The sequence below is a fragment of the Sabethes cyaneus genome, chromosome 3 (genome assembly GCF_943734655.1).
Source record: "Sabethes cyaneus chromosome 3, idSabCyanKW18_F2, whole genome shotgun sequence".
NCBI classification, from domain to species: domain Eukaryota; kingdom Metazoa; phylum Arthropoda; class Insecta; order Diptera; family Culicidae; genus Sabethes; species Sabethes cyaneus.
Genome location: NC_071355.1, coordinates 30,915,410 through 30,927,993, shown reverse-complemented (window position 1 = coordinate 30,927,993; position 12,584 = coordinate 30,915,410). Strand labels below are relative to the sequence as shown.

The following is a 12,584-nucleotide window of genomic DNA, read 5'->3' as shown; positions in this document are numbered from 1 at the left end:
GCATCACCCGTCACCAAAGTCGACCAACGAGCAGCAGCAGCAACCATCCCGGCACGCGGGGTGCCAGAAGGAAGTTTTCCGGCGAAAATTGCGCAAGTAAAAGTGACCTACTAACCCTTGTTTTTAAAAAAATAAATGTATGGTCTGGTAATTTTCGAGCTGTAAATTTATTTAAATTTGCACTTCCTTTTGCTTGTCTTTGAAGTTTGCTCGTTATAGTTTTATTCCGCTCAGTGACCATTGGTGTTGGCGTGGGTTGTAAGTCCGCCATTTTGTAGTTTTTTCCAGGAGACCAACCAAGACGACCCAAGCCGGTAAGAAACAAAGGCTATTGTATTCAAAAAAACCTCATTGTACAAAAAGAATAGTAACAGCTCGGGAAGTCAAACTTAGAGCGGCCAGACTGGCGCTCAACAAGGAGGCGTAGCAAGAAATCCTGTTTCAGGAGCTATGCCGCGATGTGGATTCGAACCGCTGGGATGGTGCATACCAGGTGGTGATGAAAAAATGACGGGTGCGTCCGCGCCGCAGGAAACCTGCTCCCAAAAGCTGAAAGCCATCGTGGAAGGGTTCTTCCCGTAACACGATCCAGTTTGGTGGCCTCCGACCCCGTACGGGCAAGCGAATGATGTTCTCATTCCGGTCACGAATGAGAAACTCATCGTAATTGCCAGGGATTTAAAAACGAAGAAAGCGCCCGGTCCTGACGGGTTTCCGAACGAGGCTCTCAAAGCGGCGATCCAAGCATCCCCCGATATGTTTAGAGAGACGCTTCAGAACTGCCTAGAGGTATGCGAATTTCTAGACAAATGGAAAGTCCAAAGATTGGTACTGCTGCCGAAGCCGCGGAAACCACCTGGTGATCCCTCGTCGTACAAGCCAATTTGCTTATTGGACACGTTACGCAAATTGCTAGAGCGGGTAATCCTAAACAGGCTGACGCCTGGGGTGGAGACTGATGTCGGGCTGGTAAGCTTGCAGTTTGGCTTCCGTAAGGGGAAGTCCACTGTAAACGCCATAAAGTCCCTGGTAGAGAGGGCCGAGAAGCCTATAAGACGGAAAAGACGAGGCGACAGGTATTGTGCCATAGTCACAATCGATATCAAAAACGCCTTTAACAGCGCTAACTGGGCTGCAATCGCGCTAGCGCTGCATAGGATGAGGGTACCGGATCATCTATGCAGGTTGCTTAAAAGTTACTTCGAGAACCGGACGCTAGTGTACGACACGGCGGATGGGGAGAAGAAGTACAAAGTGACAGTGGGTGTTCCATAGGGCTCGATTCTCGGCCCCACGCTCTGGAATGTCATGTACGATTGGGTGCTGAGGCTCGAACTACACACTGGGGTCGAGATCACTGGCTTCGCCGATGATATCGTACTTACAATGCTTACAGTTTCTAGAGGAAGTGGAAATGCTGGCATCGGACTCCATAAGCATAATAGAGGGTTGGATGGCGGGCGTCAATCTACGATTGGGTGATGATCAGTAACCGCAAGTCGGCCTTAGAGGTCAAAATAGTCGTTGGAGGACAGGTGATCGTCTCCAAACGAAGTGTGAAGTACCTGGGTGTTATGGCTGACAACAGGCTGAACTTCACCAGCCATGTGGATTATGCTTGTGGTAAAGCATCAACAACGGTTACTGCGCTGTCCAAGATCATGCCGAACGGCTATGGTCCTAGCAGCAGTAAGAGACGCCTGACGGCCAGTGTTGCCACGTCGGTGCTATGGTATGGTGCACCGGCATCGGCATGGGCCCCGGCTTTGGATAGTAAGCGCAATCAGGCATGTCTGAACAAGATGTTCAGGCTGTTGGCATTGAGCGTTGCGAGCGGCTACCGTACCATACCGTTGGATGCGATTGGGGTTATTGCAGCCATGATTCTCATATGCATACTTCTAGGTAAGGACATCGAGTGCCATAGGCAGAGGAACGTTAGGGGCGCTAGGGTAGAGTTAGGCTGGACTCTATTAGGCATTGGCAGGCGGAATGGGATCACGCTGATCACGGCAGGTTGACCCATAGGCTGATCCAGAACATCGCGTCCTGGATCGGTAGAAGGCTAATCGGCTAATCGGGTAGAAGGTAATGGGCTGAGTGGGCAGCCCAGGCCCTAGGTGAAGGGTAGTGGCGGTATGAAGTGGCAAGGGTGTTGTGTGAACCCACACAAGCAACGGATAAGACGGAATGCTTATGCACGACCTCCCTCCTGAAGTAAAGCCTAACGGTAGTTCCGGCAGGGGATCAGGAAATAGGGAGCAGGAGAGTTTTTAGTAGGTAAGCGCATGTTGGCACCTTGCGAATTCTATTCGGCACCGTGAAGGCGCTGTCTATGAAGATTTTCTCCCTGCATGAACAATATAAAAAATAGATTGTATCGTGGCGGGCGACGGTACCGAATGTTGGTAACAACGGAAAGTCTGGCGCATTTTAACCATCAAAAGTTAGTGGTCAGAATCGATGTTTCCGCCGCGATAGATTGTGCCGTCGATGATACCCGATAAATGCCTTTCATCAATTAAAACGTGATCGATTTGTAAGTCCGTCTGTTGTGGTGATCTCCAGGTGTACCGATATGGGGGGCTATGCCGGAAGAAGGTACTTCGTATGGCTATATTTTTGGAGTCGGCGAAGCCAATGAGTCGATGGCCATTTTCGTTCGTAAACGGGTGTGCGCTGAAGTTTCCAATAATCGGTCTGAATTCCTCCTCATGGCCAACCTGAGCGTTAAGGTGTCCGATGACGACGACAATGAGATCATGTCTTTGGCAGTTGTCGTATTCACGTTCAAGCTGCGCGTGAAAATCGTCCTTATCGGTCTCGTCACCTCCTAGGTGGGGGCTATGCAGGTTGATAATGTTGAAGAAATCCTCAACTTGCACATACGGCTGTCGATTGGCCACCACCCAATCACGCGCTTTTGCATGTCGCCCATCACGATAAAAAAAATCAGAGGGGTTGTGTACAAGACACGACCGCATATATAAATGACGTAGGACTACGTAAGTCTCTTTGTAGTGATAGTGGCATGTGTTCATGCTTGTAATCATTCGATTCATCATGTATACATGCTATATGCGTTGTATGTAACATTGATTAAAGTAGTAACATTGCATACGTTCAATTCTCAAAACATTATGCATTTGAAAACAATTTAACAAAATCAAGAACACAAACTATTGCTTTCCTGCTACCTTACTGAAATTAAAGATTGTTTTTATTATTCATGGTTTCCCACGTTGAAAGGATTTTACCAATTCAATCCTATTTTATCAACAGCACATCTTTTCACTACACTTCTAATGAAACGGCAAGCATGCGTATCAAATTCTTCGAGATTTACTCGTCTCGCAGTAAAGAATTTGCGATCTGTTGGGACAACGAACTTATGTCATTTTTTCTGGCACACTTCCCTAACACAGACATCAAATTGGACTAGGTTTAATCGCGTTCGTAAGAAATCTGTTGGCACGAGGGGGCTTTGTTACTCTCTCTGGCGTACTTCCCAAGCAAGGACATCAAAATGGTCTAGGTTGAACCGCGGTGTTAAGAAATCTTGCTGAAATGAGGAAACTTTGTCACATGTTTTGGCTTACTTCCCAAGCACAGATATCAAATTGGTATAGGTTTAGATCATCGTAAAGAATCTTCAACCAATCACGAAGCGAGAATTCTGATAAAACATATTTTCATTATTTTCTATTTTTCAATAGTTTAACATCAAGAATCCATATTTTTCTTCATTTGGGTCAATTCTTAGAAGATTTTCCGATCGATTGGTGTAAGAATATTGAAAATCGATCGGAAAACCGCTGAGCTATTAGCGCTCAAAACCTTTCATTTTTCGTGACGCTCGCATTTTTCGATTTTTTGGAATGACACCTTATCTCAAAACTTGCCGTAAGACGTAGTCCTACGTCAAAACTGAGCTTATCACGATGAGATGACGAGTCTGCAAGTTGCGTTCCCGGGACTTGTGTAGTAACTGATGATGGGTAAACTCCTGGAAGGGTCAGGTCAGTCTATAAAACAGATTACAGGAGAGCATCTTATAGGCAGAATTGAACAATTTTATGCCAAGATCGTTTTTACACTCGCTTAGGCCGTGCATTGAGAGCTGATTGGAAAATTGGTATGCTGTATTGTTATAGGGCTGTGCAGATTTGCGGCCACTTTGGAGGATTGTGGGAAGCAGCAGTGCGTTCAGAAAAATATCATTTGTTAATGGTACTGGAAGACATGTCCGTATTTTATGAGGGTATGTTTACGACTCTGACCCAGCTGGAAGACTCTCTCAGCTCTGAACTCTTGATACAATTGACAATTCCTAGGGTAACCAACTGTTTTTTAGTTTTATTTTGGCTTTCGGATGGGAAATTCTACCCGTAAAAAAATGAAATAATATTTGCACTTTAATTAAAAACTTTTATAATACATGCAGATTTCGTGCTCTATCTCGTAAATGTCCGCAAGTAGCTTTCATATGCTACAGACTAATTCGTAGCTAGGTATTATATTTTGTATGCATGCACCTCTAGTGTAGTTTTCACAATTCCGGCCAAACAACAAAGAATCCTCTTTGTTCCAAAACAATTCCCGTCTCGCGATCACTGGGTGTGTCCAGACAGAGGTTCAAAGATCACAAAATTCGAGCGCCGCTCTGCGCTTCACCACCATGTGCCTTAGTCTAAACTGATTAAAATGATAAATATTTTTGGTTTTTCTGGATGTTGAAAATTACTCGTGTTTCTCCATTTAGTTCTTCCTCCGACAGAGGTTATTGCTTGAAAACTTCGGAATTGCGAAATTACGAGGCAAATTCTGCTGCAAGGCACTCTCTCTCTCTCTGTCTTTCTCTCTCTCGTTTCGTTGGTACTCGTTTTCTTCCTTTCCATTAAGGGGAAAATAATTTGTTTCCTAGTTTTCACCGATTTTTGGTTGAGGAGACTCGATTTGTTATGGCAGATAAAAATGAAAATATGCTCTGAAATTAAATTGCCTTTCATCGACTGTTGTGAATAGCGCAACTTTTCGCTTAGTGCTATCAAAACTTATTATTTATAATTGATCTGCTTGTTCTTTCAGAACCGCAGGTAGCATATGGGTGTGGCTGTGTTAGTGTTAGTGTGTGTGTTTTTGTGCTATCTGGGTGGAATGTTGTTTGCTTAGAGCGAAATCATGTGCTCTAATCCACACCCGCAAATCCTTGGCTGCCTTCGATTGCTTTGACCAGTTTATCTTTAAGCTGTGAGTAGCTGTCATACGGTGGGAGGTCCAACCGGTTAAAACTTTAACAGACAAAAAAAAGGATCCCAAAAGTTACAAAAAATACAGAGAAAACAAATTTCATACAGTACTCACCAAGTGTGTGCTCTCGGGTAGTTGTTCGCGGTGCCCCATTTTTCAATCGTGAACATTTGCGGTCCATTGGAACCGTACAGCTCCTTGAATCCATTCATCGGCACCCGGGAAGTACCCGTCACAAATTGAAGCAACCGCGCCCGCATTTCATTGTTGAAGGAGAGCACAGCTCTCCAGAACCACTGCACCACCACGTGGTTAGCGTAGTAATCTCCCTTATAGAGCGTGTTTCGCTTCCAGTCGTTCACGTCGATACACTGAATACCGCACATCAACAGTTCCAGCTCATTTTCGTCAAAAATTTTCAACAAATGCAGTGGAACTATTGAGCCGAACCCATCTAGAAATGCTTGCATCTGGCTTTTGACTCGGGCCGCAAACCTCCACTCGATCACCATTTTGATGTATTCGTCTTTATTCTCGTTCGTCACCTCTATATTGGCTCCGTTGGGTTTCAGCTCTCTCTGACTCATCGTTCCGAAGCTCTCCTCGTCCACGCTGAAGGTCAACATCAGCTCGGACGGGTCATTCTCCTTGATGTAGAGCAGCGAATTATAATACTCAGTGTCCACCGATTCCATATCGTTAAGATCAATTTGCTTCTGCAGCATCATTTTGTAGAAGGGCCTGATAAAGAACGCATCCAGCAGCTTGCCGTGATACACCGCCATGCCAGCTATCCGCCCGATGAATCTGAATATGATTTGATGGAAAATCACAATGATTTTTGTCATTACGGAAAAAATGTACACTCACTTGAAGTAGTTCAAATGCTCCTCATTGCACAGCCCACTGGACGGATTGATCTGCAGCGTGTAGTTGTCCATCGCAGAATACTCGAACAGCCCATAGTACGGGTTGAACATCTCCTTCGACAGCAGGTAGAACCATTCGCGAGCCAGTCCACCGTAGTCCAGGCCGGCCTCTCCCTCGAACTCGACCCACAGTTTCGTTTTCAGCAGGTCAACTTTGGTTACCGAGTTGATTATCCGGTAGGAATCTTCCAGAATGAAATTTCGCCGGATTTTGATGTCGATTTTGTTCGGTACGTTTGCCTGTGTGTGCAGAAACGAAGCAAAGGGTCAGCAAAATTTCGACAGTTTTACGTTTTTGAAACACCTTAAAGGTGCGTTTAGACCTAGCAGGGATCGGAAACAAGCCAGTTGTCCAAAGGCAGGCCGCTGTATTAACTCATACCATTTTTTGACGAATAAGGTGACCCGGATGTATAGCAGATTTGGGGCTGCCCAGCTACCCCGTTCGAAGCTAAGTGTCCCGCAATCTTACCATCAAAACATCGAACATCGTTCCTACTCGTCGGCGCATCACTTCCCAGCGTTCGACTCACATCCTTTTATTCGACCCTTCAACAACACAGGAGTTGATTATTTTGGACTGCTCATGGTAAAACAGTCGCACAGTCTAGCGAATACTCCGACAATGGAACGAATTTCGTCGGAACAAACAACTTACTGGAAAATTCTTAACCGCAAATTCATTCATCCTGTGCCGTGACCTTCACAAATGCCAAAAAATCTTGGGATTTCATTCCGTCATCAGCTTCTGACTTGGGCGGCTAGTGGGAACGTATGGCACGCTCCATAAAGGCGCTACTTACGGCAATGGCATATTACTCGCACCGTCCAAGGCCCGAAGTCCGCGAGACAATACTGGTCGAAGCTGAAGGAATCGTATATTGCGGCCACATATATACGTTCCATCGAGTGCTCTTTACAATTATCACTTAAGGCAAATAAATTTCTTCTATATGGCACCGAAGACATTAATCAATCGACCATGGTCACGGAAACAAAAGAATGAGACCTAAGAAATAGTTGGTGGACTATTTCTGGCAAAGGTGACTCCTCACTGCACCCCTCATTACTTGACAAGCATATTTTCAATGTATTTGGTAAGTACAGGATAATTATTATCTATACCTATAAAAAAAGATTTCTGTCTGTCTGTCCGTATGTTCCATATAGAATCGAAAACTACTGAACCGATCGGCGTGAAAATTTGCATGTAGAGGTTTTTGGGGCTAGGGAAGGTTCTCTCGATGGCAAAAGACCCCTCCCCCCACTAAGAGGGGCTTCCATACAAATCTATGCCTATAAGAATGGATTTGTTTGTTCTATGTTCCTTATAGAATCGAAAACTACTGAACCGATCGGAGTGAAAATTTGCATGTAGGGGTTTTTGGTGCCAGGGAAGGTTCTTATGATAGTTAGAGATCCCTCCCCCCACTAAGAGGGGGGCTCCCATACAAATCTATTCCCATTAAAAAGTGATTTCTGTCTGTCTGCCCGAATGTTCCTTATAGAATCGAAAACTACTGAACCGATCGGCATGAAAATTGGCATATAGGGGTTTTTGGGGCCAGGGAAGGTTCTTATAATGGTTAGAGACCCCTCCCCGCACTAAGAGGGACGGCTCCCATACAAATGAAACATAAATTTCTGCATAACGCGAGAACTAATCAAGCAAATGGAACAAAATGTAGCATGTGGGTGTTTTTGTAGGCAATTTTTTTTCTATGGTGAATTGAGACCCCTTCCCTCTTTAGGAGGGGAATAATGACCTCTCTCCCTTTTAAGATGGGGGGCTCCCATACAAATGAAATACAAATTTCCTCATAACTCTAGAAGTAATCAAGCAAATGGAACCAAATTTGGCATGTGGGGGATTTTGGAGGCAGGAGTTTTTTAATGATGGTTTGAGACCCCTCACCCCTGTGGTAGGGGGATAAGGACTCTCATACAAATAAAAAAGAAATTTTTGCGTAACTCAAAAACTAATCAAACTCGAGAAATTTTAGACTCATAAAACATTAATCAATAACAAGACCACCAAAAACTATCAATAGTAACATTAGATAATTCAGCGCGAATCGGCCATAGGCCGCGAGTGTTGCCGGCGACCTGCCGTCGGAAGCGCCGGCCGCTGCGGGGGGCAGCCACCCGTAGAGATCACCTCAATCTAGGTTTATTTATTTTCCTAGATCTACTGACCTCTATTACTTTCCTTCAGTTGGGTCACCCCTGCGAAATGGTACTTTGCCGAAAATATTTTCCGTGAAATGGTACATCCCGCGTAAGGTTTTTCGCGAAATGGTATTCTGCGAAACTCTATATTCCGCGTTATGGTCAACCGAGAATTGGTGTTCCGCAAAATGGCATTCGGCGAAATGGTTCGTAATGATGGCGAATATTTCAATACTATCCGCTTTATTTTATCAGGCTGAGCGATAGGGGAAGTTGTTTTCTACTTTACTGTGAGGAAAATTTGTATATTAAAACACCCATGAACTCCTCGGAAACTTGCAAAATTCGAGATTGTGACAAAGGTCATCCGAGATACACGATTTATGTACAACGCAGTTTAATTTGTGGCAATACGAAGTTTGTCGGGTCAGCTAGTTAAAATATAAATTTGCGTAGGACTCGTAAAACTGCTGCAAGGCACATTATTGATATTGATACTATCATGTATTTCTCACTAGAATTACTGTATCAGGTCATATCTGTGACTGCATAAAATTTCGACAGGCTTGAGATCTATCTGTAGCACTAATTCACGTCCGAAGATTAATTCTATCAATTGACCATAAATTTAGTTGTAAGTGACCTCGAAATTTGAGCGATAACCTTGGCAAAACTGTCGAGAGAGCGATGGTGGATAACGGCGCCCAAGCCGTTCATATAATCTATTTATATAAGAGGCTTATGTCTATACCGAAAACCAGGTCTCTGACAAGATGTCATAAGAGGTTTTTCGGTAACTAAAAACAGGTCCCTGACAGGACGTTATGCTTTCGTAGCAATGGGTTGTATTCTCAGTCACCTCACTGGTCGACTGCTGAACTGCTTAACTGAACTGCTCGACTCAACTGTTCGACTGGACTGTTCGATTCGACTTCCCGACTCAACTGCTTGATTGGACAGATCGACTTGACTGCCTGACTGAACATCTCCAATTAACTGCTCTAGTGGACTACTCGACTTAGCTACTCGATTCGACTGCTTGACACATTTGCTTGACTTACTGCTCGACTTAACTGCACGATTGAACTGCTCGACTGGACTGTTCGATTCGACTGCTCGACTCGACTGCTTGACTGGATAGCATAATTTATCTGATCGATTAGACTGCTCGACTCAACTGTTCGATTCGAGGCTCGACTCAACTACAGGATTCCACTGCTCGACTGGACTACTCGACTCAATTGCTCGACTCGACTGCTTGAATGAACTGCTTGACTCAACTACTCGATTGGGCTATTCGAATCGGCTACTCGACTCAACTGCTCAACCTGATTGCTCGACTAGACCACTCAATTTGATTGCTCGACTCAACTGACAGCTTGATAGAACAGCTCGAATTAGCCACTCGACCCGACTGCTCGACTCAACTGCTTGACTTAACTGTTTGATTCGACAGCTCGACTTAACTGCACGACTCAACTATTCGATTTGGCGCTCGACTCAACTGCTCGATTCAATTGCTCGACTGGACTACTCGACTGAGCTGCTGGCCTCAACTGTTCGTATACTGCTCGACTGAACCGCTTGACCCGACAGCTCGACTAGACTGATTGACTAAACTGTTCGATTCGAGTGCTCGACTCAAATGCTCGACCAGACTACTCGATTCAACTTCTCGACTGGACTACTCGACTTAACTGCTCGATTGGACCACTCGACTCAACTGCTCGACTCGACTGCTCGAATAAACTGCTTGACTCAACTGTTCGACTTAACCGCTTGACTTAACTGCCTGACTAAGCCAATCGATTCGACTGCTCGACTCAAGTGCTCGACTAAACTACTCGACTCAACTGCTCGACTGAACTGCTCGACTCGACTGCTCGACTCAGCTGCTCAACTGGACTACTCGACTCAGCTGTTCGAATAAACTGTTCAACTGGACTACTCGACTCGACTGCTCGACTCAGCTGCTCAACTGGACTACTCGACTCAGCTGTTCGAATAAACTGTTCAACTGGACTACTCGACTCGACTGCTCGAATGAACTGCTCGACTCAACTGTTCGACCTAACCGCTTGACCCGACTGTTTGACTAAACCATTTGATTCAACTGCTCGACTCAAGTGCTCGACTAGACTACTCGACTTAACTGCTTAACTTGACTACTTGACTCGACCACTCGATTCAACTGCTCGACCGGACTGCTTGACTGAACAGCTTGATTTAACTGCTCGATTTGACTGTTCGACTCGACTGCTCGACAAACTGCTTGACTAGATTGTTTGATTCGTCTGCTCGACTCGCGTGCTCAACGCGATTGCTTGTAGCGACTCGCATGATACATATGATATCCATATGGTCGATGTTAAATCAGACCGGACCAAGTCGCAAAATTTAAAAAAGTGAGTTATTGATAGCAAACGATCAAGAGTTTTCTAAGCAACATTTTACTCTAATACGACTGCATAAATGTTGCAAACAGCCAGAGTTAGAAGATGATTTCGAATGCAGCAAACTTTGAATGCGCTTTTCTCGAGGTCAGGAATTTTGCCACTCGGTTCTGTCTTACCTAATACCGACCGTATGAATCGGTTTGCGGCAGATAATAGACGGTTCAGAGGCACTCACACAAAGGAGCCATATTGCCCGCCTATAGAATCAGCACAGTGGAGGTATTATGCAATATATTATGCAATATAAGAACACAAAGAACTTATACCAAGATTAAACATCATCGCAAGCACTGGCTAATGGCATGTATCCGCAGTTTTCTGAATTCTGAACAGACATTTATCTTTTCCGGATCGTAAGATTCGGGCTCAACTAGTGATCGTATAAATGCGTTGAAGCTTACAGACATTTACAAAGCCTTGGCTGACCAGCGTATTCAATATGTAATATGTTTCGAGTGTGAATGTGGGAACAGGTTTGCATCCCTACTCATTAATCAAGTGCAACGTAAAAGTGATAAAAGTAGAATCAATATATATAGAATGCCAGTGTCGCTGCAGTGCTCGTGGTAAACATCACACATTTGAAAATTACGTATTTACACTGTATGCGCATATGTGTGAGTGATCGATTCAAAACGGGAATCTGATTGTCAAACTAAAAAGGTAACCCAATAAAAAATCCTTCTGCTTTTCCGTAAATCACGTAGGATAAATCACCCGATTTGGTCGTTTTGGGGTATTTCGTCGGCAGGAAAATTTTCTATTGGGCAATTTGACAATGTAGTTCCCGTATCCAAGACACGAACCAGCAACATGTTTGCCACCAAAATATCCATGACACACCAGCGACACTGGCATTCTATATATATTGATTATACTGTGATAAGTGATGTCGTTAGAATTTACGCCATTTTATATCACCACAGGAATGACCTGAATCACCGGACCTCAATTCCTTGAATTAACTACTTAAAAGTCAGAAGGGTTGTATTCTGGACACCTTAGACAGGTTTTTGGGACGACGGGACTTGGACCTGATGGGCTTGAATTTTGGCTTGGATTTGGTTTTGGGCTACGGTTTGCGATTGAAACTAAACTTCAACTTGAATGTGGCTTAAATTTTGGACTTAGACGTGGACATGATGACGACTGGCTAACGACGAGACGATAAGGTAAACCTTCGTCGGCGAGCATCAAATGCTGAATGCTGCGAACTTGCCGAAATCTGACGCTTCGTTTGCTGCAATCATTACTGAAGATCTGCCTTAAAGTTAGGAAATCGTGAGCAAAATGAAAAGAATTCACACGTTACTTATCATCAATTGGTACTAAAAATCAATTAAAACACCTGTTTTTTCAATTCTTCAATTCAATTAGAAGGATTTCTGGTCGAATCAGAAAAATCTTGTTAATCGGTTAAGAAATATGAAAGTTATTTTTGTTCAAAACTTGTCTGCTATTTCAAATTTTGGCTTTACGTAGTCCTATGATTTTGCTTTTGATAAGACGTAGTCCTACGTCAAAAATCTGGTAGTCTGCTGGTTAAAAAGCTACTCCCTCTAACGCCGGCAATCGATCTGTACGTTATCCCTGCTCGCTCTCTGTTAAATTAGGCCATACTGAGTCAGGCAGTTTTATTACCCTGTCTGGTGTTCCGCAAGGGAGTAACCTGGGATCGCTGCAGTTCTCTTTATTCTTCAATGACGTGTTATTATCCCGCATGGTTGTAAACTCATTTACGCTGACGATCTAAAACCTACCCGTTTATTGACCCGTTTTG

General features: G+C 44.2%; 1 protein-coding gene across 2 annotated transcripts in view; it reads right to left on the bottom strand.

Annotated features, from left to right (window-relative positions):
* Nucleotides 1-4,408: 4,408 nt before the first annotated feature.
* LOC128741325 (E3 ubiquitin-protein ligase Nedd-4-like) overlaps nt 4,409-12,584 on the bottom strand; it is a 42,429-nt gene continuing 34,253 nt past the window's right edge. For both annotated transcript variants that reach the window (XM_053837062.1, XM_053837063.1), the window contains 3 exons: nt 6,121-6,419; nt 5,365-6,057; nt 4,409-5,291 (listed from right to left, as the gene is read on the bottom strand). In XM_053837062.1, coding sequence (XP_053693037.1) covers nt 5,189-5,291; nt 5,365-6,057; nt 6,121-6,419 — 1,095 coding nt within the window. In that variant the 3' untranslated portion in view covers nt 4,409-5,188. The remainder of the gene's footprint in view (nt 5,292-5,364; nt 6,058-6,120; nt 6,420-12,584) is intronic.